Source organism: Watersipora subatra, chromosome 7, assembly GCF_963576615.1.
Source record: "Watersipora subatra chromosome 7, tzWatSuba1.1, whole genome shotgun sequence".
NCBI classification, from domain to species: domain Eukaryota; kingdom Metazoa; phylum Bryozoa; class Gymnolaemata; order Cheilostomatida; family Watersiporidae; genus Watersipora; species Watersipora subatra.
The window spans coordinates 53,319,308-53,346,667 of NC_088714.1; the positions used below are offsets into that span (position 1 = coordinate 53,319,308).

The window sequence follows — 27,360 nt, forward strand, 5'->3', positions numbered from 1 at the left end:
CCCTCATTTACGCTATGCTGGACACACAATCCGATTCGTCCTATCTCAGTAAAGAAATCGCTCACATTGTTAAGCCAGCTTATTCTACCGAAACAGTAACTATTAGCACCCTTACGGGTGAAACTACAGATTGGGTGAAAAGGTACAGCAATTTGCGAATCCGGGGTTACCAGCAGATTGAGTCTACAACCCTAGAAGCGTATGAATGGAGCGAGCTTTTGTATAGTGGTCAACAAATACCCAACAGTGTCAATGTTCAACATCTACCCCATCTCAAAGAACACGCCCATAAACTGCCCCCTCCTTTAGATATACCAATGGGTATGTTGATAGGCGCGGACTGTGTAGAAGCTTTTGAGCCTCTGGGATGTATACCAGGAGACAAGGGACAACCATTTGCGCAACGAACCATTCTGGGATGGACAGTTTTAGGTGGGAAAGAACAGCTAACAACAGTTGAAGGCAAACTGAATCAAAAGACTTAAGTCAACGCCACATCAGTGTGCTTTAAGGATCATGATGAAACCACATTGATCTCACAAGAAGACATGAAATTCATGAATATAATACATGAAAAGGCTCTCAGCAGAGAAAATGGATCATATGAGATGCCACTGCCATTTAGACAACGACCGATCATGCCCAACAACAAAGTGCAGGCCGAAAAAAGGCTGATGGGTTTGAAGAAGTTTGGTACAAATGAAACATTCCGCAAGGAATACACAACATCCATGGCTGATTTGATAGAAAAAGGTCATGCTGAAGAGGTTCTTTCATCAGGAGAGAAAATCTGTACAGGCGAAGTGTGGTACATCCCCCATTTTGCCGTTGTGCATCCGAAGAAAAACAAGATAAGGGTGGTCTTCGACTGCAGCGCAAAGTTCGACGGCACATCACTGAACGATCACCTACTGCAGGGCCCAGATCTTTTTAACAACATGCTGGGAATATTGTTGAGATTTAGAGAAGAGCCTGTGGCAATAGCATGCAACGTTGAGAAGATGTTCTATAACTTCCAAGTCAACGCAGATGATAGAAACTACTTGCGATTCCTTTGGTTTGGAAACAGCAGAGAGATAAAACAGTATCGTATGACAGTCCACTTGTTTGGGGCTACTTCATCGCCAGCAGTGGCAACCTATGGCCTTCAAACACTAGCAGAAAGTCATAAAAAACCTACCCTACGGCTTCTCAATTTATTCAAAAAAACTTTTACGTAGACGACGGCATTACAAGCGTACCTACAGTGGAAGAAGCGCTTGAGCTCATTGAAAGTTCGCGAAAACTTTGTCAAAAGGGAAACTTGAGACTGCACAAATTTGTTTCAAATAATGCACAAGTACTGAAAGGAATACCTGAATCAGAGAGATCAGTCAAAGATGTAGATTTGTACAATGGATGCTTCCTCACTCAAAGAACGCTAGGCCTAGAATGGCCGATGAAAGAAGATGTATTGAAATTTACAGCCAAGGAGTTTCAACCAAAGCCTATGACACGGAGAGGAGTGCTGTCAACTGTAAGCCAGCTATATGACCCGTTAGGTTTTTTGGCTCCATTCTCTCTAAAAGGAAAGAATATCTTGCAGAAAATCAACAAAGTAGATGACGACTGGAACAAAGAGATTCCACCTGGTATGATTCAGCCATGGAAAGAATGGGTGAATTAGTTAGGCAGCCTAAATGATGCGCTTATACCACGATGCATCAAACCGACTGACTTTGGACCCACTGCACAAGCAGAGCTTCACCACTTTTGTGATGCAAGCCTTAGTGGGATAGGAGCTTGTTCTTATATGAGACTGATAGATATAAATGGTAAAGTGCACACATGTTTGCTTTTGGCAAAATCCAGTCGTTCCTAGTAAAGGCATCGTTACAGTGCCACACTTGGAGCTTCAAGGTGCAGTTGTGGCCACTCAGCTGCACTCTATTCTGAAAAAAGAGCTCAATATCAAAGTTAACCAAGAGCATTTCTGGACGGACTCAGAGATTGTTCTAGCATACCTATCTAACGAGAAGAAGTTTCATGTTTATGTGGTGAATAGAGTGCGTGAAATAAAGATGACAACTAAAGCTGAACAATGGCACCATGTTAGCAGCTCTGAAAATCCCGCTGACATTGCCTCGAGAGGCCTAGATTGCAGTAAGCTACCAAATTCTATGTGGTTTACTGGACCCACGTTTCTCATGCAGCGTAACATACAGAGTAGACTGCAAAATGACCGCAAATTAGCCAAGTGTATCGCAGACGATGACCCTGAGGTAAAGAAAATTAAAGAGGCCAAGTTGACCAAAACTCAGTATAGTACGGCAATATATGATAAACTCCCCAAGTTCAGCAGCCTAAAAAGACTAATAACGTCTTTCGCATATCTGCAACAGATTGCACGGAAGAAATCATGGTGTGCGATCTCTACCCCCACAGTGACACAGCTGGAAGATGCAGAGCAATTGGTCATAAAGATTACACAAAGAAAGCACTTCTGGACAGAATTGGATGCACTACATAAAGGACAAAAATGACCCGCCGCTAGTAGCATTATCGGTCTCAATCCTTACATTGACAAGAAAGGCATACTTCGGATTGGTGGGAGGGCTACGAAATCAACAACTCTGAGCTTTGAAGAAAAGCATCCTATAATTGTTCCTAAGAATTGTCATCTAGCCAAGTTACTCATTAGAGATGTCCATAACAAAGCTCACCTAGGCATGGGTTACACCCTCAACATGGTGAGACAAAGTGGGTACTGGGTGATCTCAGGCACAAGGATAACCAAAGACATTGTAAAAAATTGTATGGTGTGCAAAGAGTTGAGAGGAAGCTCCATGCAGCAGCAGATGGGCGAATTACCAGAAGATAGACTACAACAAACACCACCCTTCACTATGACTGGAATCGACTGTTCTGGGACTTTCACGGTAAAAGAACGGCGTACAATGCTCAAGCGTTATGGCTTGCTGTTCACTTGCTTCTATAGTCGAGCCATACACATTGAAGTGGTTGATAATCTCACCACAGACGCATTCATAAATGCCCTTAGATGTTTCCTAGCTATCAGAGGCTCTGTCAAGAGAATATACTGCAATCACGGCACGAATTTTATCGGAGGAATAAATGAGATGAACAGACAGTTCACAACAATGACTAATGAGGAAGCGAAAAGGTATCTCATCAACAGACGTATAGAGTTCATCACCACAACTCTTACAGCTAGTCACCAAGGTGGAGTGTGGGAGCGCCAGATCAGAACTGTGCATTCCGTGTTAAATCAAGCCATGTCGAAATATCAAGGTCAAATAGATACAGCATCACTCAGAACGATCCTTTTCGAAGTTGCATCTATCGTAAACCACCGACCTCTCTCTACCATGCACCTCAACAATCAGGAAGAGGTGCCACTGACTCCAAATGTATTACTGACAGGAAAAGTTGAGTCAACACCTCCCCCTCCTGGAGACTTTGACAGTGAGGAAAGGTATTGCAAATGGCGATGGAAAAAGGTTCAGGCCATTGCTGAAGATTTCTGGAACTGCTGGAAGGTGGAATATTTGGACAACGTAACGAAGCGACAGAAATGGACAACATCACAAGGTAATTTGAAAGGAGACATAGTTATGATTGTGGAATCAGATCAGCCTAGGAACTGTTGGAGACTGGCAGTTATCGAAGAAGTTTTTCATGGACAAGACGGTCTCGTGAGAAAGGCAACGGTAAAGGTAGCCACAAAAATGCTGGATAGCAAAGGCAAACCTATAGAGAAATCTACTGTGCTTCAGAGACCAGTTCAGAAACTGGTTAAGCTTTTGTAAATATTTGGTTATGTATAATGCAGCTTGCGCATTCTGTGTTTAGTTTGTTTTCATATTCATGTATGCTGTGTATATTATTTTAGCTTTTATGCTTCTAATTATCAATGTATGCACAACTTGGTTCCTGTCCTGTCATATAGAGTAGGTAAACGCCTCAGCGTACCTTGTAACTTTTGAAATTTATAGTGTAAATTTGGTGGGAGTGTAAGGATTATGTGTACTTCCTATGCAGTTTATAAAATGTTAGATACAATTGTTGCTTGTTTCAGCCTTCAGGCTGCCTTGGTAGCATATCAGTTACTGATGGCTTGGTTTGAATCGGTGGGCTGCCGTGAGATTGGTTTGCGTTTGTGGGGCCATTTCTGTCAGCCAATGACGCGATATCTGTGTTGATGGCATGCGATTTTTGTAACTTGCTTCTAGCCGGTCACCCAGTCAGCCAGTTTAGTAAAATCGAACCAGTCTTAATGTTGTAAGCAAATCACTGGAGCTTGTTTTATAATCAAAGGAAACTACAGGAGGCAAAAGGTATTTACCACTGTTCCCTATTATAATATGTATCAATTTGTATCATTTCATTTCTGTCAAATAATGTTACATTGTTTTACGCTTGCTAATTAAGACTACTTCGTTCTATTTTTAGTTGCCCTGTTTTATTTTAGACTTCACGGTTGTCGTGTGGCGTCATTAAAGTAAAGATAAATAAAGTTGACACTTACATCGAACCAGTAAAGTTCGTAACCGCAAAAGGAATCTAATAGTCAAAAGTCTAGCAATGCGCCCACATTGCTAAAGTGAGTGAATGTTTAGCACTTCAAAAGTTTTATTGAGCACATTTGTGGAGAGACAGATAGCCATGATTCAATTCAAGCTAGTTAAGTCAGCTTTTGGTCTAAGGTAGATGGTCTGACATTTGGTTCAAAACAGTACAGTTAGTGTTTAGACCGATACAGCCTTCGTTCCAAACCTGAAAGCATGTCTTAGATCAAATTTGCTAAATTTGCCATTCTGTGCAAGAAAGCTGAACAAGTGACAGTTCTATCGAAGTACACGGCTCGAAATCTTGTGAATAGAGCAGTTTATCGGGTAACAAATAAAATTTTGCGTTTTTTTCTTTACTCAAGTGTCTAAATGATGCTGCATTATACTAGTTAATAGCCACATCAAAAGTTATAGGGTCATATTTGGCGAAAGGCATCAACGCGTAAAGTGTGAGGAAAAGCACTAATACAAGTTGCCAGCAATTTAGGCTAAGTGTAAATTTTGCAAAAAAATATCCACTATGCTAATTGTTGCCTCACTAACGTATTTTGGTACAATCTAACTAATCTGATTAGGCGTAAACAGTTACATAATTGGTGAAGTAATGCAAATTGTTTACCCGATTCCGTGACATGCGCTGTGAACACCTGCAAAGAATGCGGAGGCGCAGACGCTTACCCGATTGCAAGGAACTTTGCACGGAAATAACTATTTATTTTCATAAACACGAGCTACATTAGCGATTCATCTTTGAATACGGTATTGCCTCTGTCATTTGCAATGTCAAGGTCGCAAAACTTCTACATTTTCATATAGTTTCTGGGTTTTATCCTGATCTATCCGCTATCATCGGGATGGATAGCCATGGAAAACAGATTGTAGTTTGTGATAACGGAACAGGGGTTTGTATTGTATTTTTTCTTGTATGTTTAAGTTTTACATACTAGCTACTCCAGCTGTTTTAATAATTTTTGAATCTACCCTTTGATCAATATTTTATTCATGAACTAGGAAGTGAAAAGCCGGAACTTTGTCTTGTATATTCTTTACTTGTTGGTACTACCAAACCTTTAATTAATAAGACTTTGAATTTTTTCACTTTACGTAAACTTATTACTAAAGCAGCGGTGTGTTGTACGGTTTATAGGGTATATGTCTAGCATTGCGACTTAATCCTTTTGCCAAACAGAATTAAGCTTTTTGCGACGGTGTATCTCGCACAGTCGTCGTAAGCTTTTCCTTCACCTTTTACCCTCACGTCACTCTTTCCTTCCCTGATGGCTGGCTGCCATAGGATGAAATGTTTTTTTAGTTAACACGTTTCAAAGGAGATGTGTTAGTTAGTATCCGGTAAAACGCAATCTACTTTCGTAGATATTCATTGCAACAACTGCCTATTCGTTGGACAAGAGCTGGTTTGTCGGCTTTATCGTCAATGGGTTTATTCTTATTTTTACACATCGTACATTTATGTGCATTTACATCACGTGACAAGACAATAACCAAACTATAATGACTGCGTCAGATAAAAACAGATTCCAATCTACGGCGACTTTTCGTTTTTGAGCTATTAAGAGCTTGTAATCACATTTCTACATATTTGGCACATACAACACAACAGGGTACGACATTGCGAATCTTTTGATACCAAATAACTGTAATGTGAATTCTGTTGCAAGTCAACCTTGAAGCTATCCTAAATTCAATGTCTCGATTCAAGTCAATTCTCTCAAATAATCAAAATAAGTTCTTACAAAAATTGACCTATGACAATATACCGAAATAACAATAACGCATGATCACTAATTTAGCTACACACATGAGCTCAGTGTTTTTGACTGGTTTTATAGCAAATATATACTGTTTCACTAGGGGTTTTATTGTTTTTCCGGTGGAATTAAGTCTTGCCTACCATTTTTTGCTGGCAGTAGGCTAATATTGTAATAACACTCAGTAATATTGGTGTAAAAGCCGAGTTTCTGTCATACAATGTCCTATAACATCAATTTGTAGTTTTTTAAATCAGCAAAAAGATCTGCACAAAAATCTATGCATTTGAAAACCAAAAGGAATGTTTACTATTTTGGAATTTAGTGAAACCGGGTGCAAAAGGAAATATTATCGTTTTTTTGCAGTTTGACCTAAACGCAAACACACATTATCAAATATAAAAATGTAGTAGTCAAAAATATATTTGATATAATGCTGAAGAATTTCACTGGCAAAAATACGTTTAGGTCACTGTTTGCATTATTTCTTTTCATTCATCCTAAGCTGGAAATTTAAAAAAGACTGAACCTGCAATTTTATACTGTTTTGTGAGTGAAAAAAGCTACGTAATGTAGCTGGTTCATTTTTGGCAAAATGATATACTTCCTAAATGTGTTATGGCAAAGTTTTTGGGTGGATCTGTTAACACTTCGATCCATGAGCGATGTTTTTGTAAACATACAAAGGCAAGTCGTTATGAAGGCTTTCCGAAAAATGAACAATACATGTATTCGCGAGCAATTATAAAGCTTGTAAATACATAAGCTTATTGTCAGGGCACAGACAACCCATAGAGCTATATTATGTTGGTGTGTATTACATATTATTGACCAATAAAATATATGCAGTGATATTGATGTGTTGTAAAAAACTGCTGCTGGCAACATTTGACTGCACTGAAATCTTTGCTTTTGCGCACGTCAATAACAGATTGGGCAACTTAGGACATCACTGTTCATAATGGATGTTCTGTCAACTCAGTGATTAAGGAAAACATTGGTGCATTTTGACTCGAGCCATTTTGCTTATTGAAATCGGAGAATCAAGTTAATTCCTCTATTTTGACAGTAAAGATTCAATCTTTACTGGTAAGATGCTCCGAGTCTATACAATTCTACAGTAAGTAAGAGATACCAGGGAATCGATTCTTTTCAATTCATTTGCGAAATGAGCCTTATGGCTTACTTGAGCAAGCATGTTAACTGAAGTGTCCATCTCTGAGTTTTAGACTCTTTGAAAGAAAGTATTTTGCAAACAAATGTAGAACCTGTATTGACTTACCACCATTCACCCTGTCTTCATTGTTCGCGAGTGCGAACACTATCTCATGTGTGAACGAATAGAATTGAGAACATTTGACATGCTGAATTCTTTTGATTCTTTTGCTAGCTAACCCATGATTTTTCTCTTAGTTTTTCAAGGGTTGATATTATACACATTTGCCAGTTCGTCTTTTCAAATAATCAGACAGCATAAATAAATTTCCTAAAATTGTTTAAAATAATCTCATCGCAATCTTTTATGTTATTAAATCAGGAAGAATATTTTTGCCACTAGTTATTTGTGTATTGGAAATATTATTCACCAGAAGTTATCTTATTTAAATAAACAAATAATTTGTTAAAACTGCAACTATTTTTTGTATCATTTTATTGTCACATACAAAACTGTATTTTAGTCAAGTATATCTGCATTTCATATTCTTTGCTTACCGTTGTTTGTTTCCCCATTTACATTCAAAGATATATGCTAACAAGGTGCATTATTCATACTGAAATGTCCCAAATTTGTGTGAAGCAACAATTTTGTTATCAAATTATTTCACAAAATAATGTATAACAATAAATAAAACTTGTTATTTATATTGTCAAGCTTCATTATCCATGGTGAAGTGTGAATAATTATGTATTTATTATGTAGTAGTATTATGTAGTTAGTATTTATTATTTATTCATTTTGTAATTATGTTTGTATAATATTTTATATTATATTACCTATACTGTTATATATATAATATTTTGTTCATAATATTAATTATGCTATTATATATAATATGTTATATATAGTATTACATATAAAACTATATGTAAACTGTATATAATAATGGAGGTATTATTGTATGTATATATAATATTATATATATGTACATAGTTTTGTCAGTTTATTCTCCAAAGAATAAATCATTCAAACTAATAATATTATATGCATTTTATATATATATATACAGTTAAACAGATAACTCGCCCTCGGATAGCTCGAACACATGGTTAACTCGAATGCTTTTTGGTCCGTTCCCACGTAATGATAAATTGCTTTAGATAACTCGACCTCAAATTGGTAAACTCGAACAATTTTTTGCCCAATGGCTGCCGAAACGGTTGTTATCGCTTTAGAAAATCACTTTATTCCAAGCCATAGAGGTAAACCTCAACTTTTCGTAGTTCATAAGCATCGTTATTACCATCATCGGCAAAATATTTTTGTCTACGACTTTTCCAAAGGTTTTGTGAACTTTGATTTTTACCAAACATCCGCTTAGCGATGGCCCTTCGGAAGCAAGGAAATGTGAGGTAATCTTCGCATAAACTTTAAAAAAAGTCTGCAAAATTAATCTTGGTTAAAACGCTCAAAAGAAAAAGATGTCTTTTCTTCTGAGCATTTCAACAGCGATCAAGTTTTGCCAATTTTAATCTAAAAAACGTCCTCGCAATAACATCACTTCAAACAACAAACCAATCTCAAGAGATAGAAAAATCTATACTTTTTGATAAAAAAATTTTAAACTTACATTAGAAGCATTTAATTCGAAACAGGCCATTTATGCTTTTGATTTATATTATAGTTTGTATATATACATGTATCTACAAATAAATAAATACCTGGACTTGTGACAGTGCTCTGATAACCTGAACGCTCTGATAACTCGAACACTTTCGCTAGGTCCCGTGAAGTTCGAGTTATCCATGTTTGACAGTATATATGTGAAAAAATTGCTGCGCGTGCATGTCTGTACGCCGCGTCTGTACGCCGCGTCTGTACGCCGCGTCTGTACGCCGCGTCTGTACGCCGCGTCTGTACGCCGCGTCTGTACGCCGCGTCTGTACGCCGCGTCTGTACGCCGCGTCTGTACGCCGCGTCTGTACGCCGCGTCTGTACGCCGCGTCTGTACGCCGCGTCTGTACGCCGCGTCTGTACGCCGCGTCTGTACGCCGCGTCTGTACGCCGCGTCTGTACGCCGCGTCTGTACGCCGCGTCTGTACGCCGCGTCTGTACGCCGCGTCTGTACGCCGCGTTGTATTTGGATGTAGTGGTAAGCATAAATCAAACTGCGTTTACCTCTAGTCAAACTGCTTCTGATTTTGCTGAGCTAGCGTGTTTGCTGTTATACATACACGAAATAGTTTCTGATATTTTCAGTTTGTAAAATGTGGATTTGCTGGCTCAAATTTTCCTGCTCATATATTTCCATCTCTCGTTGGTCGACCAGTCATCAGGTCTACCACCAAAGTCGGAGACATACAAATCAAAGATCTTATGGTTGGAGATGATGCTTCAAAACTACGCTCAATGTTGGAGGTAGGTTGTTAATGAATGGCTTATCTACTCTTCAATTTTTAACTGTGTTTGGTAAGCTATGACTAAGTTACAGACTCTGCTTACAGTTTTCTAGTCACCATTCAGTTTTATCAGTCAACGTTTATTGAATTTCCGTTCTGAGGCTGTTTTTATCTTTATGACAGATCTCTGAAGGGTTGGATTCTAAGTTTTGCAATGATTTGGCTCTGCTGATTGCAGAATGCTTTTTCTTTCTCTGTGGAAACAGCATTTGCACTTTGCAGCTCTGCAATGCTTATGGCTGTTTTATAAGTCATCCAAAAATTGTTTGCTGCTGCTGTACATAAGTTGTATGCATGCCAGTGATCAGTTCTGATTTAGTCTTAAAAACTGATAGGTATTTTCACAAGTTTATCATTCAACAATGATATCCTCAGATTAAATAGACAAGTTGACTCACATATTTCATGGTTTCCAAAAACCGTTGGTTTGACAAGATCTTCTGCAGCGCTTGGCTTATTCGATGAAGACGAAAGTTAAATATACAACAACCTTATGCATTTACTTTTCATGGGAAATACTCTTTTTCAACTTTATAACGCTTTAAAGACCCTAATTTCTTTTGACTTACTACCGTACTTTTCGGACTATAAACCGCACCCCTATATAAGCCGCATCTGCTTTATTTTCCAAAAAATGATAATAAAACAATACATAGGCCGCACCTTTGTATAGGCCGCAGAACACAGGTCGGTGCTTTTTAACGCGGCGGCAACTTTGCTGTTTAAAACGGAACAGTGCCTAACGGCACTGTTTCGTATTAACCGACACTTTTTAACCCAGTGCCTAACGGAACAGTACTGTGAGGCATTGTTTCGCTTTTTCCATCACCGCTAGAGACACACTAACCGGAGATTCTGGTTAATGTGCCCTAGCAGTGAAAGAAAAAGCCACAGAATAGCCGCACCTTTATATAAGCTGCATCCATGCAGCTTTGATGCACGATTTGAGCCATGGCTCAAATCGTCAGAAAAAAGTAGCGGCTAATAAGTTTTATGAAAACTCAGTCTACAGTGAAGAAAGGGAGTTATTAGATGAGACCGCCGCTCATGCTCTGTATTGTGTTGACAGACTTACCGCCAAGTCTCTAGTTTCTTTTGTCTAAACGCTAATAATATAGCGCCTTCATTGCAAAAATTAGGAGAAACTAATGGCGTGTGACATCTGAGTAAATCAGAAGTGGCCCAAAATATCAGTATCAGTTTTTTCTAGATGTTTCCTAGTTGTATCTAGTCTGTTAATTGCATTCACAGTTGCCTGTTTGCCTTTTCGTTATTCTGCATGAGCGATGAAAAGGCTGGAGCAGTGATGCTGAAATATTTTAGGATTAAATTTGTTGTCCGATTAAAATCATAAAAAGCATAATGTGGTGCAGAAATGGGTTGTGGCTGTTTTATGTTTGATTTTGTAACGTTTTCTGTTCACTGGACCAATTGGTGCCATTCCTTCATTTTTTTACAAGTTTGTTGCCTCTTCTACATAGACTGTTTCTAAGTTTTAAAAACATCAAATTTTTCTTTCATTTGTTCCTTCCGCTAGGTCAACTATCCAATGGATAATGGAATAGTAAGAAGTTGGGAAGACATGCTACACATTTGGGATTACACATTTGGTGAGGAAAAACTTAACGTTGATCCCAAGGAATGCAAGATCCTTCTTACTGAGCCCCCTATGAACCCAAACAAGAACAGGGAGAAGATGGTTGAGGTGAGAGCTCTTCATAGGCCTCCGATTTTAGCAAGTTCTTGACATTTTATACACTTGAAAGATCTTACCAATGAATGTCTTTATTCTCCAGATTGTCTGAATTTGGCTTGTCAGGCAATCATATGGCAGAAAACGCTGTTTCATACTGGGATTTTTATAACCTAAAAGTGAACTTGGACAATATTGTAGATTTTATCAGTATTGATATTTTTCTATCATCTGCGACTGTGTTTGATATCTGAGGTGATCTGACTGCCAGGATGTTTCAAGATTAAAATTGACAAAACTTCATCATGGTTAAAACGCTCAGATCGAGTGAAGGTACAATTATAACATCTATAGTTGCAAAGAGACCGACAGAATAGAGACGCGTAATGCTGCTACTTAAAAGCAATAACCATTATCTACTATAGCAACGATATCAACTAGTGGTGTCATTTTGCATGTATTTTTCCTTCTGAGCCTTTTAACCGCGATAAAGTTTTTCATTTCGAACCATCATGGCACTCAGATCATATCAAACATCAGAAACAATCGCAAACCATAGAGAAATACTGATACTCTCTAATAAAATCTATTAAAATTTTGTGTAAATTAATCATCAAGTGTTCAGGTTATGCATTATAATTGTATAATATTATAATATATAATATTATAATTGTATAATATTATAATTGTAATTGTAATGCATTATAATTGCTCATGTAGTAGAAATGAATATCACATTGGCTAAACTCAACAGTAAAGATTTCCTGCGGGTAGGAGGTGTGCATATTGGCAAATATAGGGTGTTGTGATTCCATTCTCATACCGCTGGCAGTTGGAGGAGAATTACGATAGTTCTACAATTATTAGCTATGTGCTAGTAAGAAACATTTACTACTGTGGTTATTGCATCTCGTTTATCACATTTCGTTGAAAGCATTAGGCTGTTTATTGCTATGCATCAGGTTGACATCATGATATGTAATATCTGTGCTGTGTATATTGTCAGTAAAGTTATTCCCCAATGTTTCCTTTCTAAGATCTTTTCATATTTTGCTAACATGACAAAATAGTTAGCACAATGGATTTCTTGTAACTTTCCAATGATCAAAAAGTTTGCTCGAGACAGAAGGGTGATGGGTGGCGCGAAAGGACAAAGTAAGGGTGATGCGAAAGCTTTCACAACAGACATCAGCGTGTTATACCATCACTCATGTTATTTAACTAGCAAGTTGAAAGCATCTGTACTTACTTTGGTGTCAGACTTAGTGTGAAACATCTACCTGCGGGTACCTACATTCATCTTTGTGACTGGTTCACACTATCTGCTACGGGACAACTATTCAAAATATGCGGTTGTTTTGCGCAGTCGAGATACTTGTATCCTTCTAGAATTGCATACAATATTGCAATGGCGCTCTCAAGGACCGCTCTGTCTAAGCATTAACCTAACCTCGCTACAGAGTTGATGTAGTTTGTCAACATAATCATGCTTTTGCGAAAAAATCACTATAACTCTTCCAACCAATGTACACCTCAACTTGCTGTATCAGAAGTACAATAACTAGTCAACGATGTCTGCTTGTGGCGGTTGTTTCAGCCACTACAGTATGGGTTCTGTTAAGCTATTGCTTGTTGTTTTGTTGCAGGTCATGTTTGAGAAATATGGTTTCTCTGGTGTCTACATAGCTATCCAGGCAGTGCTAACCCTCTATGCACAAGGGCTGCTCACAGGTGTTGTGGTGGACAGTGGTGATGGTGTCACTCACATATGTCCGGTGTATGAAGGCTTCGCTTTGCCTCATCTCACAAGAAGGCTTGATATCGCCGGTAGAGACATCACACGCTACCTCATCAAGGTAAGTTTTTTCTCATTCATCTCGAACAAGTTTTTTCTGTCTTTATTGAGTACAAGTTTATGCATTTACATAAAAGCTGACGATCGAAGTAAATGGTTTGATCTGAACTTTTTTATTGCATCTTCTTTTCTCTCTATTTGAGCTTCAATACTATCATATCCAATCTGTTTGGGCTTCAATACTATCATATCCAATCTGTTTGGGCTTCAATACTATCATATCCAATCTGTTTGGGCTTCATTACTATCATATCCAATCTGTTTGGGCTTCAATACTATCATATCCAATCTGTTTGGGTTTGTTTGTATTCTTCATTGAAGTGAGTTGGTGTCTATTATCGACAGTGTTTAACTATTCTGTAGCACCATTCTCATTCATTTCTGCAGTTACTAGTGGTCACATCTGTGTCATATGATCTCCCATCACTGTGTTTTTGTAGACATGAATTTAGGGTGAAGATCAGCTAACAGGTTAATGGTTAACATGGCAAAGGACCAGCGTTGGAAAAAACCACAGTTTAAACCAAAAAACCAGGTTTTTTGGTTTAAACCGGTTTTTTTTTTTTTTTTATATTTGTACCAAGGTTTTTGCAATTTTAAGTCTAATTAACATCACTTACTATAGCTGCATGATTGAGTATTGAACATGCATATTTGAAATCATCAGTTAAAAATGGTACTGCTCGTGTTGTTATGGGAAAAAAGAGAAAACATGGAAATTTTGGAATGAGTCTTAAATCAAACATGATTGATGAAATACAGAGCAGAAATCTTATGACATAAAGTGATTATTTTACATACAGCTCTATGTATAAGTAGGAATTTTTAATCCAAGTGTTTAGTCGTGTGGTAGTGTAGGGTAGAGCATAATGTAGATGCATTGCTACTGTTTGGAGCAGTGGCTGGTGACTCAACTTCTATCACCTGAATACTAGCATCACTGTCTAAATTGGTGTTTTCAGCTTGACATTTTGCTATGTGAGCTTCAAGCCTATCTGCGTGACCTTGCGTTACAACAGCACACCTATTACATTTTGCCTTAAAACCTTTGCCTTTTGCAGTTCGAGTGAAAAACTGCCAAACGGGATCCTGTTTGCTAGGCCTGTTAGAAACTTGGACACAACTTTAACTTTTCAAAACGCAAAAAACTTGATAAACTGAATTCTAGTACTCCAACTATTTTGGCTTGTGCCGAATAAATGAAATATTAGTTTGCAAACTTAAAGCTTTTGCCCAAAAAGATTTTATTGTTTTAATTTCTAATTATAAGCAATCCTTTCTCACTGGCCAGACTTGAGAAAGTATCCATTCATTATTAGAGATGTTGATTGGATTTTTATATTTCATCATTGCAGAGATAATTATATCACTTGATAAAAGCAATTGAAAACGAAATTCACCAATTCATTGTTGGGCTAGGATTTTATGTAGTTTCAACTTGAGCTCTGCCATCAATTTACTACTGTGTCCTACATAAACTTTCACAGCTGATAATTACATATAATTGCATTTCTATCGTTTCTATTTTTCAAACCGCTCGGTTTAAACCATTGGTTTAAACCGAGCCGACCCTGCAAAGGACATATGATTAAGCATGTCTGCTGCTAACGTTTATGTAGTTTTGCGACATAAGTCTTAAACGAAAATACTGTCTTGATCTGCAGCAGTCCTTTGGTAAACGTTTGTCGTATAATTGTTGCCGAGGGTTTCCTTAACTTGACATTAGAATTGAGAGTTCATTTTATTCTTCATATGATTATAATGGAAGTTTTTATGTATACTGAAATGTTGCCTCTGTGAAACAAGCTTTTAATTAGGTTTTTGTTAGGGTACTTCTAAATTTATCAAGCAGCTTTCTGAAGTTTTTTTCTCAACGTCATCTAATTTTGGCAAATGATCAAATGAATATGGGCCCACATTTGCTTTATTATAGTTGCCACAACTCTCAGTTACCTTAAATTATGAGTATTTGCTAGTTTTACTTACCGCATTGTATGAGAACACTATGCCACAGACTATTTGCTGAGGTAAATGTGGATGGGTTTGTAATAGTGTAAATACTGTTATTCCAGACGATCACCGAACCATTATGGGATTAACGCTGACGTGGCGATATAGTGTGGACCAGCCTTGAGCGGTCCACCAGTGTTGACACCTGTTTTAGTACAAGCCAGCTTAGTTCGGAACCGTCCTGAAAAATTTATTTTCCTGTAGCTCCCTCCACAGCTAGCGCATTTCTAGCACTGCTCCATGGCCACGTAATAATAGTATATATACTATTATTACATTTTATTATATTACATTTGGCTGTTTTTCTCAATGAGAGTTACCCTATGACTACAGCTGATATGGTGTTACACTCGCTGATGATGTTATCAGACATACAGGGCTCTTTTGTGTACTTACTCATATTGTGTGCTATCTCATGTAATCTATCCAGATAACCCAGAAGACCTCCCTAGTGTAATTGTCTGAGGAAACTGACTGTTTTTAGAAACTCCTACGGCTACTAGTTATCTAGAACAAACTGCTTGTAAAATTGTTCTAAGCCTAGCCTGTGCTGCTGTGCTGTTGTTAAGCGCATTCACTTTGCAACCTAAGCACTCTAAAACCATTATTCTGTAGCCTTTAATGTGTACACGAATGTGTGCAGCTGTATATTAGAACTTATCCTGGTCATAGAATAGGCTATCTCTAAGGATTGTGAGTGCACAATAAACAAGCACACTCGATGATCTTTTGTTACTTTTTACCTTGCCTTTTCATTAAAAACTTAAATTAGAGTGATTCAGGTAAATAAAATAGAGATATTAGTCTAAGACTAAGAGAGCCTCTTAGATTGAAAACTAGATTTCGAAAGGAATGTTTCTTGACTAGTTTTGTCTGTCAATGACTTCTACAAGTGGGAAAGTCATCCGAAAAAACCTGATGACTTTGGCTCAAACTCCAATAGTTTCGCTTTTTTACTGTCCAAAAGATGAACAAGCAAATCAGTTTAGGCCATTGTTATGAGCTGAAACAGCATGAGGAATCAGGTGTTTAATTCAGTTTTACTAGTAGGTTTTTCTATGTCGCTGCATACAACTTTTGTTTCATAGCATATAGATTATTACTAATAATTACTAAGTATATGCTATATACCGGTAGGTTGATATTGACAAGTATACTAGTTGTACCTAGATGTGATATGTATGACCTGTCTATGCATTTATGCGCATTGGAGAATGTATGAATGTAAGGAAATGCATATTGAAGTGTTCTAAAGAGACACAACTTTATAGCGCCTACCTACTAATCAACAAAATCAGTTTTTGGATCACAAAATAAAAAGGGTTTACAATGTTTTTTTGTGTACAGACTTGCTGATCCTATCTTTTGTACCTATTACATCTCATTTTCCTATTTCCGACCCAACTTATGACTAGCTAAATACGGTTCATTAGAGGCAGTAGGCCTGTAATTTATGGTTTCCTGCTGATTTATTTGTGCTTGGTGGGCGAGATAAACAGGCTGCCTAATTGGCGCTTCTATTCATGGATAACATTTGTCCAAGCTTCAAATTTTTATGACAGCTATTAGACTATGCCTAGCTTTTAGTGTCCTGTGTCTGTGTTGTTCAGAATGAGATAGCAAGTGTTCTCCATAGATGCTTATCATTGACAAGAAGGACCTATAAAAATGCTGCCCACTGTCCGTATTCACAATTATTCTGAAGTGAATATTTTAGCATGAGGCTAACACAATTGGAAGTTTTTGAGTGCATCTCTGTCACATTTTTCATCTCCATCACACTTTGTAAAAAATATTATGTCCGTCATGGAATTATAGCTACTATAGGCTTCCTGTACGGCCAGGAATTAGACATGACCTAGCGGTCCGGAACACCTGACCTGTGAGCAGCAAGTTTAGGTTGGTGGTGGCCGGAAGGTCATGTGACCCAAAGTGCTCTCTCTCCCCTTGCCAAATCAACTCATGCAGTCTAGTCTCCACTCTAACAAGCAATTCTCTAGTTGGAGTTTGGTAGGAAAATATTACCGTCCTAACAGAAGGATCATAGTAGCTGTCATGAAGCGATCTGTTTTCTTGAGTCGGAATAAAAAAAATGTTTGCATGTTACCGATTTTTTGAGTTGATGGACCCTTCGTTGGACATGTTGTATGAGGAACAAATGCTAAAAAAAACTACTCTTGGAAGTTGATAACATAATTTTTTGCATCATTTTAATGATAAAAAATGTTGCGCATCTTTCAAGTCTAAAAATTCAGCAATATTTTTAACATTCTCATTAGTCATTGCCTAGAGTTATGACTGGAAAGCTAGAAGTACAGAGGCTATGGTAGTTCCATGGTGTCATGTATTTTTTGTGTGGATGCGGTGCATCATATAATATAATAGTATTATATATACGTCTCATATACAATAGTTCCCATATTTTAAAGTAGGACAACTCCTTATTCCTCAAATCTGCTCTAAATCGCAAGATCCTCTTCTGAAAAAATTTTTTTGTCCATAATACACAAAGAATTTTTTGCAGAGCTGTGCTGCGTTACCTTAATATAAGCTCGCGATTCACAGAAATGTCTGCCAAGATAGTTCAGTGTCAGTCTCTTATGCTTCGTACCACCACCAGATGCTGTGTACAGATGACTGTTTTTGTATATATAACCTCTTGTTGACATCTCTCTTTCTCACAGCTCCTTCTGCTCCGGGGATACGCCTTCAATCACTCAGCTGACTTTGAGACCATCAGGATGATGAAGGAACAGTTGGCATATGTAGCCTATGATATTGAACAAGAGGAAAAGTTAGCTTTAGAAACTACAGTCCTAGTCGAGTCATACACAGTAAGTAGCGAAGCTAATTTTCCTAGAGTATTTTTATTTCAAGAGAAAACAACTCTGATAATCTTTCACTTTTCACTAAACAACTTGAATAACAAACTTGGCTGGGGACATAGCCTTGGTTTACTTTCAAACAGTAGGAAGTCAAATTCGAAATCACAAACTGTATCAGTTGTCTGGCAAAAGAATTTCACAAATTTTAAGGCAGGGCATTTTTATTGTGATTGTTTTTTATTTTAGGAAATTTGCTCCGATCCGTTCTCTATGCAACGATATGCCAGATACTGTCAACTGTACCTTTTTACTGCTGCTTACAATTACTTCCTATATGAGTCTATAGCGAGAAATTGAAAAAGGCTGTTTTCAGATTCGTAATGCAGCTAAAAATTGAAAGTTATGCATGTGCTGTTTTGTTACCATTTAAACAAATCTGATAAAACACTCTTTTGAAATCATGTAGTAATTAACTTTGCTGACTATGGAGGTATTGCAGCGCCGATGTAATATTTGTGATAGACAGCAGTACAAAATAAACTTGATTTTCTTAGCAATACTTAAAAACTTAAGTTCAATAACAACGCATTAATAATTATGTTGTCAGCCAATTCGGTTGATGAAGTGAATGTTTGCCTATTGTACACAAAGTTCTGCCAACAATTTGGGTCTAAGAAATGAATCTAATAATAACATTACATGTGTTTTACAATTAGGCAAGTAGATAGTTGATTAATCTTGCTTGTTGTTGACTTGCCTTTATACTCACAGGCAAAGAAGCCGGCCGATTATAGGAGAAAATTGCATCTGATTAAAATTTACTGCTCCCTCGCCATTTCCAAAAAATGCATAGATTGCCAATTTCCTACTTCCTTTAATTGCCTTTCAACTGTTTCTGCTATGAAAAGTAAAAGGCACTCATTTTTTTTTACACGAGCAAAAGTATAGAATATTTTAAAGTAATGAAAAGCTATTAATTATAGTTTCAAGTGTCGTGTTACACATCAAAGTGCTTGTTACTTCAGATCTACAAAATAGTTCATAGTCGCTATAGTAGGCCTACATGTAGATGTTTTGTAAAAGAGTACCAAGCAAGTTGAGTTATTATTCTTGCAGCAAAAGTGGTTTTGAAATACAAATTTTCAAAGGTATTATTTGATTTTAAAAGGTAATTCTTTTGTTGTTAATGCAGTCGACCAATAGACGCTCCTACAAGGTAGACATTTTATAAGTAAACTCCCATAACGTAAAAATTTATGTGAAGCCTTTTGCCTCATATTTTGTAAGAAATTTTATATAACAAAAAGTGGAAAGTCGGTGAAGTTCTCAAATTCAATTTGAATAGCCAGTCCTATAGCTACCCTTGACAATATCGTTTTCTCTCTTGTCGCACATGGTAGAAAAAAACATCGTGTAGGCATATCTCTATCATACATACTAGTACGCTGGCAGTCTAGTTCACCATGAGAGATCATCAGGTGCATTGATAAAGGAAAGAGAATAACTATCTGCATAATTATTCAGAAATACTTGAAGACTGTTTTTTGGTGCAGGTCTTAGAGTGTCAGTCTACCAATCTGAATGTCACTCCATGTCTTTCTTTCCAACATACCTTGCTTTCTATAACAAAATGTGAAAACATCAATTTAAAAGTGACATTGAAGGTGTGTGCTCCCCTTAACTTAACGTTAAATTACTATACTCCTGGACCCTAAACCAAGTTAGAGTGAGAAAAAAAAAGAGACAAGTTGTTGATGCAAACCATATCACACTTACGGTGCAGTCATTAAATTAAAAAGTTAGGTTTAGTTTTTTATATTTGAAGGGCCAAATGAATGAGTTTGGCAAGATTATGGAATTGGCCAGGCAGTTTACTTGTATTTAACGCTCTGTATGACGTAAAATCGCTATAACATAAACAGTCTCGGAACAGATCATTTACGTTGTATGAGCGTCTACTGTATATCAAAGTTTATGAGGAAAAATTGAAATGGCCATTTTTCATAGTGTTGTTTTTGGATTGTATTGGAACATGTTTATGTAAAGTTGTCTGTGTTTATAAGCATTAAAACTGCAGAAGTTTGTCACCTGAAAATATTTAGTATATTGGCAGGGTCATATACAAATATGAAAAGCACCAAATTAACATAATTAAAAATTAAAAGCATAAAAACAGTTACACTAGGAGTTGTCTAAACCACATGAAGAAAACAACCACAGATTTAGAGTAACTGTTGATTTCTTTGCTCACAAAGTAAACTTTCAGATCTTTCAAAAGATAATTCTTCTCAGGTACTAACACTTCGTGCGATTTTCTTTTAACCAATTAATTCACTTGTGCACCGCTCGCTCTCTTGCAGTTGCCAGATGGTAGGACTATCAAAGTAGGAGGTGAGAGGTTTGGAGCTCCAGAGGCCCTCTTTCAACCTCATCTCATTAACGTCGACAGTGTTGGCATAGCTGAGCTTCTCTTTAATACAATTCAGGCTGCGGACATTGACACCAGGTAGGCGCAGGCTTGTTCCTTCATGGTTATCACAAGGGTCGACCAACTCCTGGCACCTTACTTAGCCTGGCAATGAACTTTATTGAAAGCGCTTTTTATAATGTTGTAATTTCCATGTGGTCATGTCTAATTTGAAAATTGTCGTGATTTCGTTGACTGCCCAAAAGATTTAGGGTGTGTAATGTAATCTAGTTCCACGATTATAACTATACTTATGGTAGGTAGTTTGATCTGCTTGTTTTTTGTGACTTTATTAGTTGCATTGAGCAAAAATAATTTGAAAGGGTACACTTCACCGGGTAATTTTATTGGTATGGGTCCTGATGACACGATGTCTACATTTAGCCAATTGGTGGTTGTAGGGATGTCCACTGCTCATTGGTTAATCATATTAGTGAGAATATATACTTTTAATTTCATGTAGTATTAGCACAGGTATTATGTAGTACTAGCACAGGTATTATGTAGTACTAGCACAAGTATTATGTAGTACTAGCACAGGTATTATGTAGTACTAGCACAGGCATTATGTAGTACTAGCACAGGTATTATGTAGTACTAGCACAGGTATTATGTAGTACTAGCACAGGTATTATTTAGTACTAGCACAGGTATTATGTAGTACTAGCACAGGTATTATGTAGTACTAGCACAGGTATTATGTAGTACTAGCACAGGTATTATGTAGTACTAGCACAGGTATTATGTGGAACCAAGCACTTGATAGAAAATAGTGACTTGGTACGAGATATTGTGAAGATGCTTGGTCTGCGTAGCAAGCTAGACTGTTGTTTAAAGCATTTTAAGTTGCAAAGGTCCACTTTCAACAAGTTTAGTTTTGACAGTAAAATCCTTCTCACCCTTGGTATGATCAGGAACTGGAACTGGCTGTGCTGCTTGAGTATTCTAGGTGTAGTTTTTATCATTTGTCAAGGTGTATTATATGCTCAGAGTTTCTGTCCGTAAAGAGTGCAGTGATACTGTGAAGTAGCTGCTATAACTGGAGGCAGCAATAATCAGCTGTTACTTGATTATCTAGGCCTGAGTTCTACAAGCACATAGTCCTAAGCGGTGGCTCTACTATGTACCCCGGCCTCCCTTCTCGTCTCGAAAGAGAGATTAAACAGCTGTACTTGGAACGGGTCCTAAAGGGTGACACTGAGAAGCTGCAGGTGGGTTGGTTGAGTCTAGTCAAATATATATATATATATATATATATATATATATATATATATATATATATATATAGCCATAATAATTATATTTGTCTTTTGTCATTGATCCGTGCTCGTATTTGCAGAATAGCATGTCGAACCATTATAATTTGTTACCTGAGCAAATTAATTTTTATTTAAAAGGAAGTTGTTCACTGTGTTATCATTTTTACAAAAGAACTTAATCTTTTCTGTACCATAGCAGACAATATCGTAATAAGGGACTTGCCCTTGCGTACCAAACCTGTGCCAGCCTGTGTGGTTTCGCTTTTTCATAGACCATGTTAAAATCCTTTCATTTTAAGCTCCAACAAATTGCAACACAGGCTATGAAATATACGCATGTTAATTGCAAGCAATGGATATCAATTAGATAATTTTTTCAGCTTCTCAATGCATATTAATTTAGGGATCTATGTCAAGTTGAAGGTAAGTTATAGCAGCTTTCTTGCTTCTTTATATAAAGTTCAAATTGCACTATCAATTGGGTCGGCATGCTGGTCAACTCTGAGTCGCATGAGGCTAGTAGCGAAAAGGGTAATGAATAAGCTTGTATTCTTTACCCTCTCTGTTCGACTTTGGATCAGTGATGGTTCTTGTTATCATCGTGTTTAAAGTCTGTTTTGTTTTCGTTTTTTCAGAAGTTTAAGATCAGAATAGAGGACCCCCCAAGAAGAAAGCACATGGTCTTCCTCGGTGGCGCCGTTCTTGCTGATATTATGAAGGACAAAGAGTCGTTTTGGATCTCTCGTGAGGAGTACCAGGAGAAGGGTCTTAGATGCCTCGAGAAACTCGGCGTTAAATAACTCTTCCTCCACTTTATTACTTTTGTACGGCATTGATATGTAAGTGATGACTTCAGTCAAGCAGCGCAGTCATACCTCAACATATGAGCTTAATACATTCCGGCACCGAGCTCGTATGTCAATTCTCTCATATCTCAAATCATTTTTCCTATATAACGTAACTAAATATGAATTGCCCACTTGAGCACTACCTAAACTAACTAACTACCTAAAAACAGGATATTACGATGGAAAATTAACTAGTTTTTAATTGTTCTAATTTACTACCTAATTTTGACACAAAGTAACAGATACTTAACTAATGGTTATGGTCTGCAATAAAATGTAACATTATTATGCATAGTACTGCCCGAGTTATCACCTTCGAGACAGACGGTAGCAACTAATGGCAGTCTGAGAAACGCTTGACGGCAGCACTTTCGGTACACTACACTTTTGTGACTACGTAACATAACAAACTGTTAATTTATCTTAAATGAACTTAGCTTACTTTGAACCTACTTAAATGAACTTAGCTTACTTTGAACCTACTTAAATGAACTTAGCTTACTTTGAACCTACTTAAAAATATGTTTTAATCTTATGTTACACTAAACTTCATTCTACTTGGGTTTTCGTTTCAAGTTTTTTACTTTTTTTCTTCCGGTTTGGCGCTTTTTGCTTCACTTTCTGACTCGCTTTCACTTTTAGCCATTATTTTTAAAACTTTAAACTGATCCGATGAGAAAGACCCAGTGATGCCGTTTTCATTCGTGTCCTCTCAAGGCTACCTAGCTACATCGAGAACTCGTATGCTCGCACCTCAAATTTGTCTCGAAATTCAAGGCAAAATGTGGATCGCCTCTAAAATTTCTCCTATTATGTTGGTACACTCATATGTCAAGGTAAAATTTCTCCTATTATGTTGGTACACTCGTATGTCAAGGTAAAATTTCTCCTATTATGTTGCTACACTCGTATGTCAAGGTATGACTGTATTCTGTTCCATTCCACAGTATGTCCTCAGTGTTTTATCCTTACTCTCTAAAAGTGGGAAGAGCCATATCTTCTGTATCATGAATACGGTGAATACTCATGGAGGCATATGTTTCTATACACTATATCTACATAGACACATTTCTGTGGTTGACTTTACCCATAATTCGGATTTGTCTGTTCAATGTGGCAAGCTATAGTCATGCTCAACTAAGAACATTTTAGTCAACAAAGTTAGCTCCTCCTAATTCTCTGTGAATCCCAGTCTAGAAACTAATCTTTCATTGTTTGAAATTCAACTGTTCACCATTCAACATTTACCATTCACGCGCTTGAAGTCGACCAATGCATTCAGCTGCTATCAACAAAAGATAATTGTGTAATGTCATATTACACATACACTATGTTTCCATGACTCGCTTAATCCGCATGATTCACATAATTCGAACGATCCTCCGCAAGTTGAGTTACTTAGCAATCGAGCGTTTCAATGAACACCTGGCGATGCGGATTTAACACTAGCACTTGACCCCGTAGGTCAAGTATTAGCCTAATTAATGACTCTATAAATAGCTAAGCAGTCTTGTCAGCTTAGCTTAGCAGCGATCGTTCGGAACGTTGGTGCATTGAGACTGTTGAAATCGAAATAAAAACGACTGAAGCGTGAAAATGTTTTTAATGTAATAGCCAACGGTATTGTAATGCGCATTAATCGCAAGTACTGTTTCCATGATTCGCAAGCACGATGGATTCGATAAAGTTTTGCGGATCGCAAAACTCGCTTAGCTTGCGAATTTATGCGGATAGCTTGCGGATTTATGCCGTTTCCATGACGCGGATATCTTGCGGATTGGCTCTAATTTGCGAATTATGCGGGTCATGGAAACGCAGTGATAGTTGATGATAAACTTTAAAGACTCGCATTTCTCTCAAAACAACTCCATACGCTTAGCAAACAAGTTTCATGAAATTTTGAGACGAATATTTTCATCATTAGATCTCTCTCTACCTCGTTTCTATCTCCATCTTGTTTTCTTATCTCCATCTCTTTCCCTCTTCCCTTCCCCCCTCTCTTTCCTCTTTCTCCCCCTCATTCTCTTCCCATCCCCCTTCTCCCCCCCCTCTCCCCCTCTAGATTCTCTCTATCTTCATCTCTTTCCCTCATCCCCCCTTCCTCCCCCCCTTCCTCTCCCCCCTTCCTCCCCCCCCCCTTCCTCTCCCCCCCCCCCTTCCTCTCCCCCCTTCCTCCCCTCTCCCTTTATCCACTCCTTTCTTTCCCCCTCTCCCGCCCCTCTCTCTCCCTTCTCCCACCCCTCTCTCCCATCCCCCTCTCCCACCCCCTCTCCCACCCCCTCTCCCACCCTTCCCTCCCTCTCAGCCTCCGTCTCCCTCTCCCCCTTTAGATCTTCTATAAAAGGTTGCATCTCTAATGCAAAACATTCAAACCTTCTATTAGTGTTTAGATTTTGGCTCAATTTGTTTCAGTATAACAGAGTTGTCACCTTTTTGCCTAGAACTCCTAACATCTTCAAGGTTACTGTTTTCAAGTTATTCTCACCTTTTTGCCTAAAACCATTAACATCTTCATGGTTACTGTTTTCAAGTTATTCCCACTTTTTTGCCTAAAACCCCTAACATCTTCATGGTTACTGTTTTCAAGTTATTCTCACCTTTTTGCCTAAAACCCCTAACATCTTCATGGTTACTGTTTTCAAGTTATTCTCACCGTTTTGCCTTAAACCCCTAACATCTTCATGGTTGCTGTTTTCAATTTATTCTCACCGTTTTGCCTTAAACCCCTAACATCTTCATGGTTGCTGTTTTCAAGTTATTCTCACCGTTAATGCTGTTATAGTTTTGCTCTTCTCCTTCATGATCAGCTTGTTGCCTCCATCTTTTTTCAGGCAGACATTCTTCATTGATGATTCCTGGCAGAGCAGGTGAAGATGAGGCCCATTAATTCGCGCCTTCGCCAAATTGTCTTCCCACGACACATTGGACTCGGCACACTTTGCTCTTTTAGGCATTTATTTCTATTCTATGTATCAGGTCAACCAGAGATTTTTAATGTTTTTCCTCTTTATCTGACAATTACTTGCATCACAAAATTTAGCTAACAAACGCTTCTATGTACCTGCGGATGAGAGATTGATTAGGATAAATGAAGATCAGTCACGGTTCTACAGCATCACCTGACTGGCTTTATACTTACCCTCTACAAGTGTAGATACCTAACTTACTTTTTTGGGCAGACTCGCCCATTGTTCTTCTCACAATTATAGCGTCGCACAGTTGCCCTGCTTGGATCAGAAATTATTCACTGATCACTAGACAGTTTTATAACATTATTTATGTGAAATACATGACTTCTTATGATGAAGCGTCTTTGCTATTTATGTTTATACTTGCCTGAATCCATCTGGGAACCGGTCGGAGATTCGTTGGTGCCCAAGGTGACCACAAAACTGTTCAGATTCCTGGCTGCTATTAATGCTAATTTTTGAGCTACCACTGACCCCACCATTGCATTGGTGTTTATAGATGGCTTAATATGCGTTTGTTTTCTTTGTGGCAGATTATTTTAGCAATTTACTGGATTCTGAAAAAAGATTGAGGCTACAATATAAATGTTAGGAAGATGGCTGTGAATGCACGTCATGCCTTCATACAGAGCAATGGTTGGTAAAGCAGAAAAGAAATGTAGAAGGAAAAATGAGACCGTTCTGATAGTCTTAGGCATGGTACTACTGTAGATCAGAGCTTAGCCTGTGGTTCCAATCAGTGTGAGTAGTAGCGAATGATAACTGTTATTCGGAAGGTTGTCTAGTGTTCTCTGGTACTTGCAACAGGTTGGTTCCCTAACCTTGCAACAGCATTTTTGCCATAATTATCCTTCAAAATTTAAGGCCGTGTGAAAAAAACAGCTGTGCCAGGCATGTATGTTTATTTTTGCTGCCTTAATGGAAAAGCTGACTGACAAACATTTATTTTGGTAATGTAATAAAATGCTTGGTAGGTATTTCACTAGAAAAGACCTAAAAGAATTTGACAAATTCCAAAAACTAGTTTACTGCATTGTTCTCAAATTGCTCATTTCACTCATGCCAAGCATTCCCTCTATGTTTTAGGATACTTAGAGCATCTTTTAATATGACATAGTCCCTGGTGAGCTTCATATCACATATGAATTTGGTGTTAGGTATGACAAAGTCATGATATCAATGAATATCACTTCTCAGGCCGTATGTCCATTATCAGCCATTAGCTAAATGGCTTGGAAAATTTTAAGACTTCATTCGCATTACATAAACCTTTCATTATCTCGTGTTATCCTAAAATCTTAACTCTACTTAGCGCATGATGTTCTGTAATTGCTCTATTATATAATTCAAGTCGAGCAGTAACTTGTAATTAACCAAGTACATAATTGCCTTTATGCGCGTGATTTCAATAATACCATTGAATAGGCTAAGTTTCGTGACATCTAGAGTGACCGCCTCAAACAATAGCACCTAGCG

The 27,360-nt window shown here is 37.7% G+C and overlaps 5 protein-coding genes across 6 annotated transcripts in view; 4 read left to right on the forward strand and 1 right to left on the reverse strand.

Annotated features, from left to right (window-relative positions):
* Positions 1-5,222, reverse strand: part of LOC137399422 (ribokinase-like) — a 34,212-nt gene extending 28,990 nt beyond the window's left edge. Inside the window, exon 1 of one of the 2 annotated variants that reach the window (XM_068085525.1) lies at positions 5,191-5,222. The gene's annotated coding sequence lies outside the window, so the exon portion shown is untranslated. The remainder of the gene's footprint in view (positions 1-5,190) is intronic. The other variant, XM_068085526.1, reaches the window with a different exon arrangement.
* LOC137400892 (uncharacterized) lies at positions 549-1,220 on the forward strand. Its single transcript, XM_068087232.1, has one exon. It carries the CDS (start codon positions 549-551, stop codon positions 1,218-1,220), a length of 672 nt encoding a protein of 223 aa, XP_067943333.1.
* LOC137400893 (uncharacterized) lies at positions 1,812-2,522 on the forward strand. The gene has a single exon (XM_068087233.1). It carries the CDS (start codon positions 1,812-1,814, stop codon positions 2,520-2,522), a length of 711 nt encoding a protein of 236 aa, XP_067943334.1.
* Positions 2,709-3,809, forward strand: LOC137400894 (uncharacterized). Its single transcript, XM_068087235.1, has one exon. The coding sequence runs from the start codon at positions 2,709-2,711 to the stop codon at positions 3,807-3,809; it is 1,101 nt and encodes a 366-aa protein (XP_067943336.1).
* Positions 5,223-5,349: 127 nt separating the features above from the next.
* On the forward strand, positions 5,350-26,222 carry LOC137401121 (actin-related protein 2-A). Its single transcript, XM_068087488.1, has 9 exons — positions 5,350-5,473; positions 9,759-9,917; positions 11,496-11,663; positions 13,298-13,507; positions 18,201-18,350; positions 20,702-20,847; positions 21,887-22,019; positions 22,703-22,906; positions 25,747-26,222. Exons 1-8 carry the CDS (start codon positions 5,426-5,428, stop codon positions 22,865-22,867), a joined length of 1,179 nt encoding a protein of 392 aa, XP_067943589.1. The 5' UTR covers positions 5,350-5,425; the 3' UTR covers positions 22,868-22,906; positions 25,747-26,222.
* Positions 26,223-27,360: the final 1,138 nt, after the last annotated feature.

Coding starts and splice junctions, on each gene's coding strand:
- LOC137400892 (XM_068087232.1), top strand. CDS start 549: ATGAAATTCATGAATATAATACATGAAAAGGCTCTCAGCAGAGAAAAT.
- LOC137400893 (XM_068087233.1), top strand. CDS start 1,812: ATGGTAAAGTGCACACATGTTTGCTTTTGGCAAAATCCAGTCGTTCCT.
- LOC137400894 (XM_068087235.1), top strand. CDS start 2,709: ATGGGTTACACCCTCAACATGGTGAGACAAAGTGGGTACTGGGTGATC.
- LOC137401121 (XM_068087488.1), top strand. CDS start 5,426: ATGGATAGCCATGGAAAACAGATTGTAGTTTGTGATAACGGAACAGGG. Junction 11,664..13,297: donor ACAGGGAGAAGATGGTTGAG/GTGAGAGCTCTT, acceptor GTTTTGTTGCAG/GTCATGTTTGAGAAATATGG. Junction 18,351..20,701: donor TCCTAGTCGAGTCATACACA/GTAAGTAGCGAA, acceptor GCTCTCTTGCAG/TTGCCAGATGGTAGGACTAT.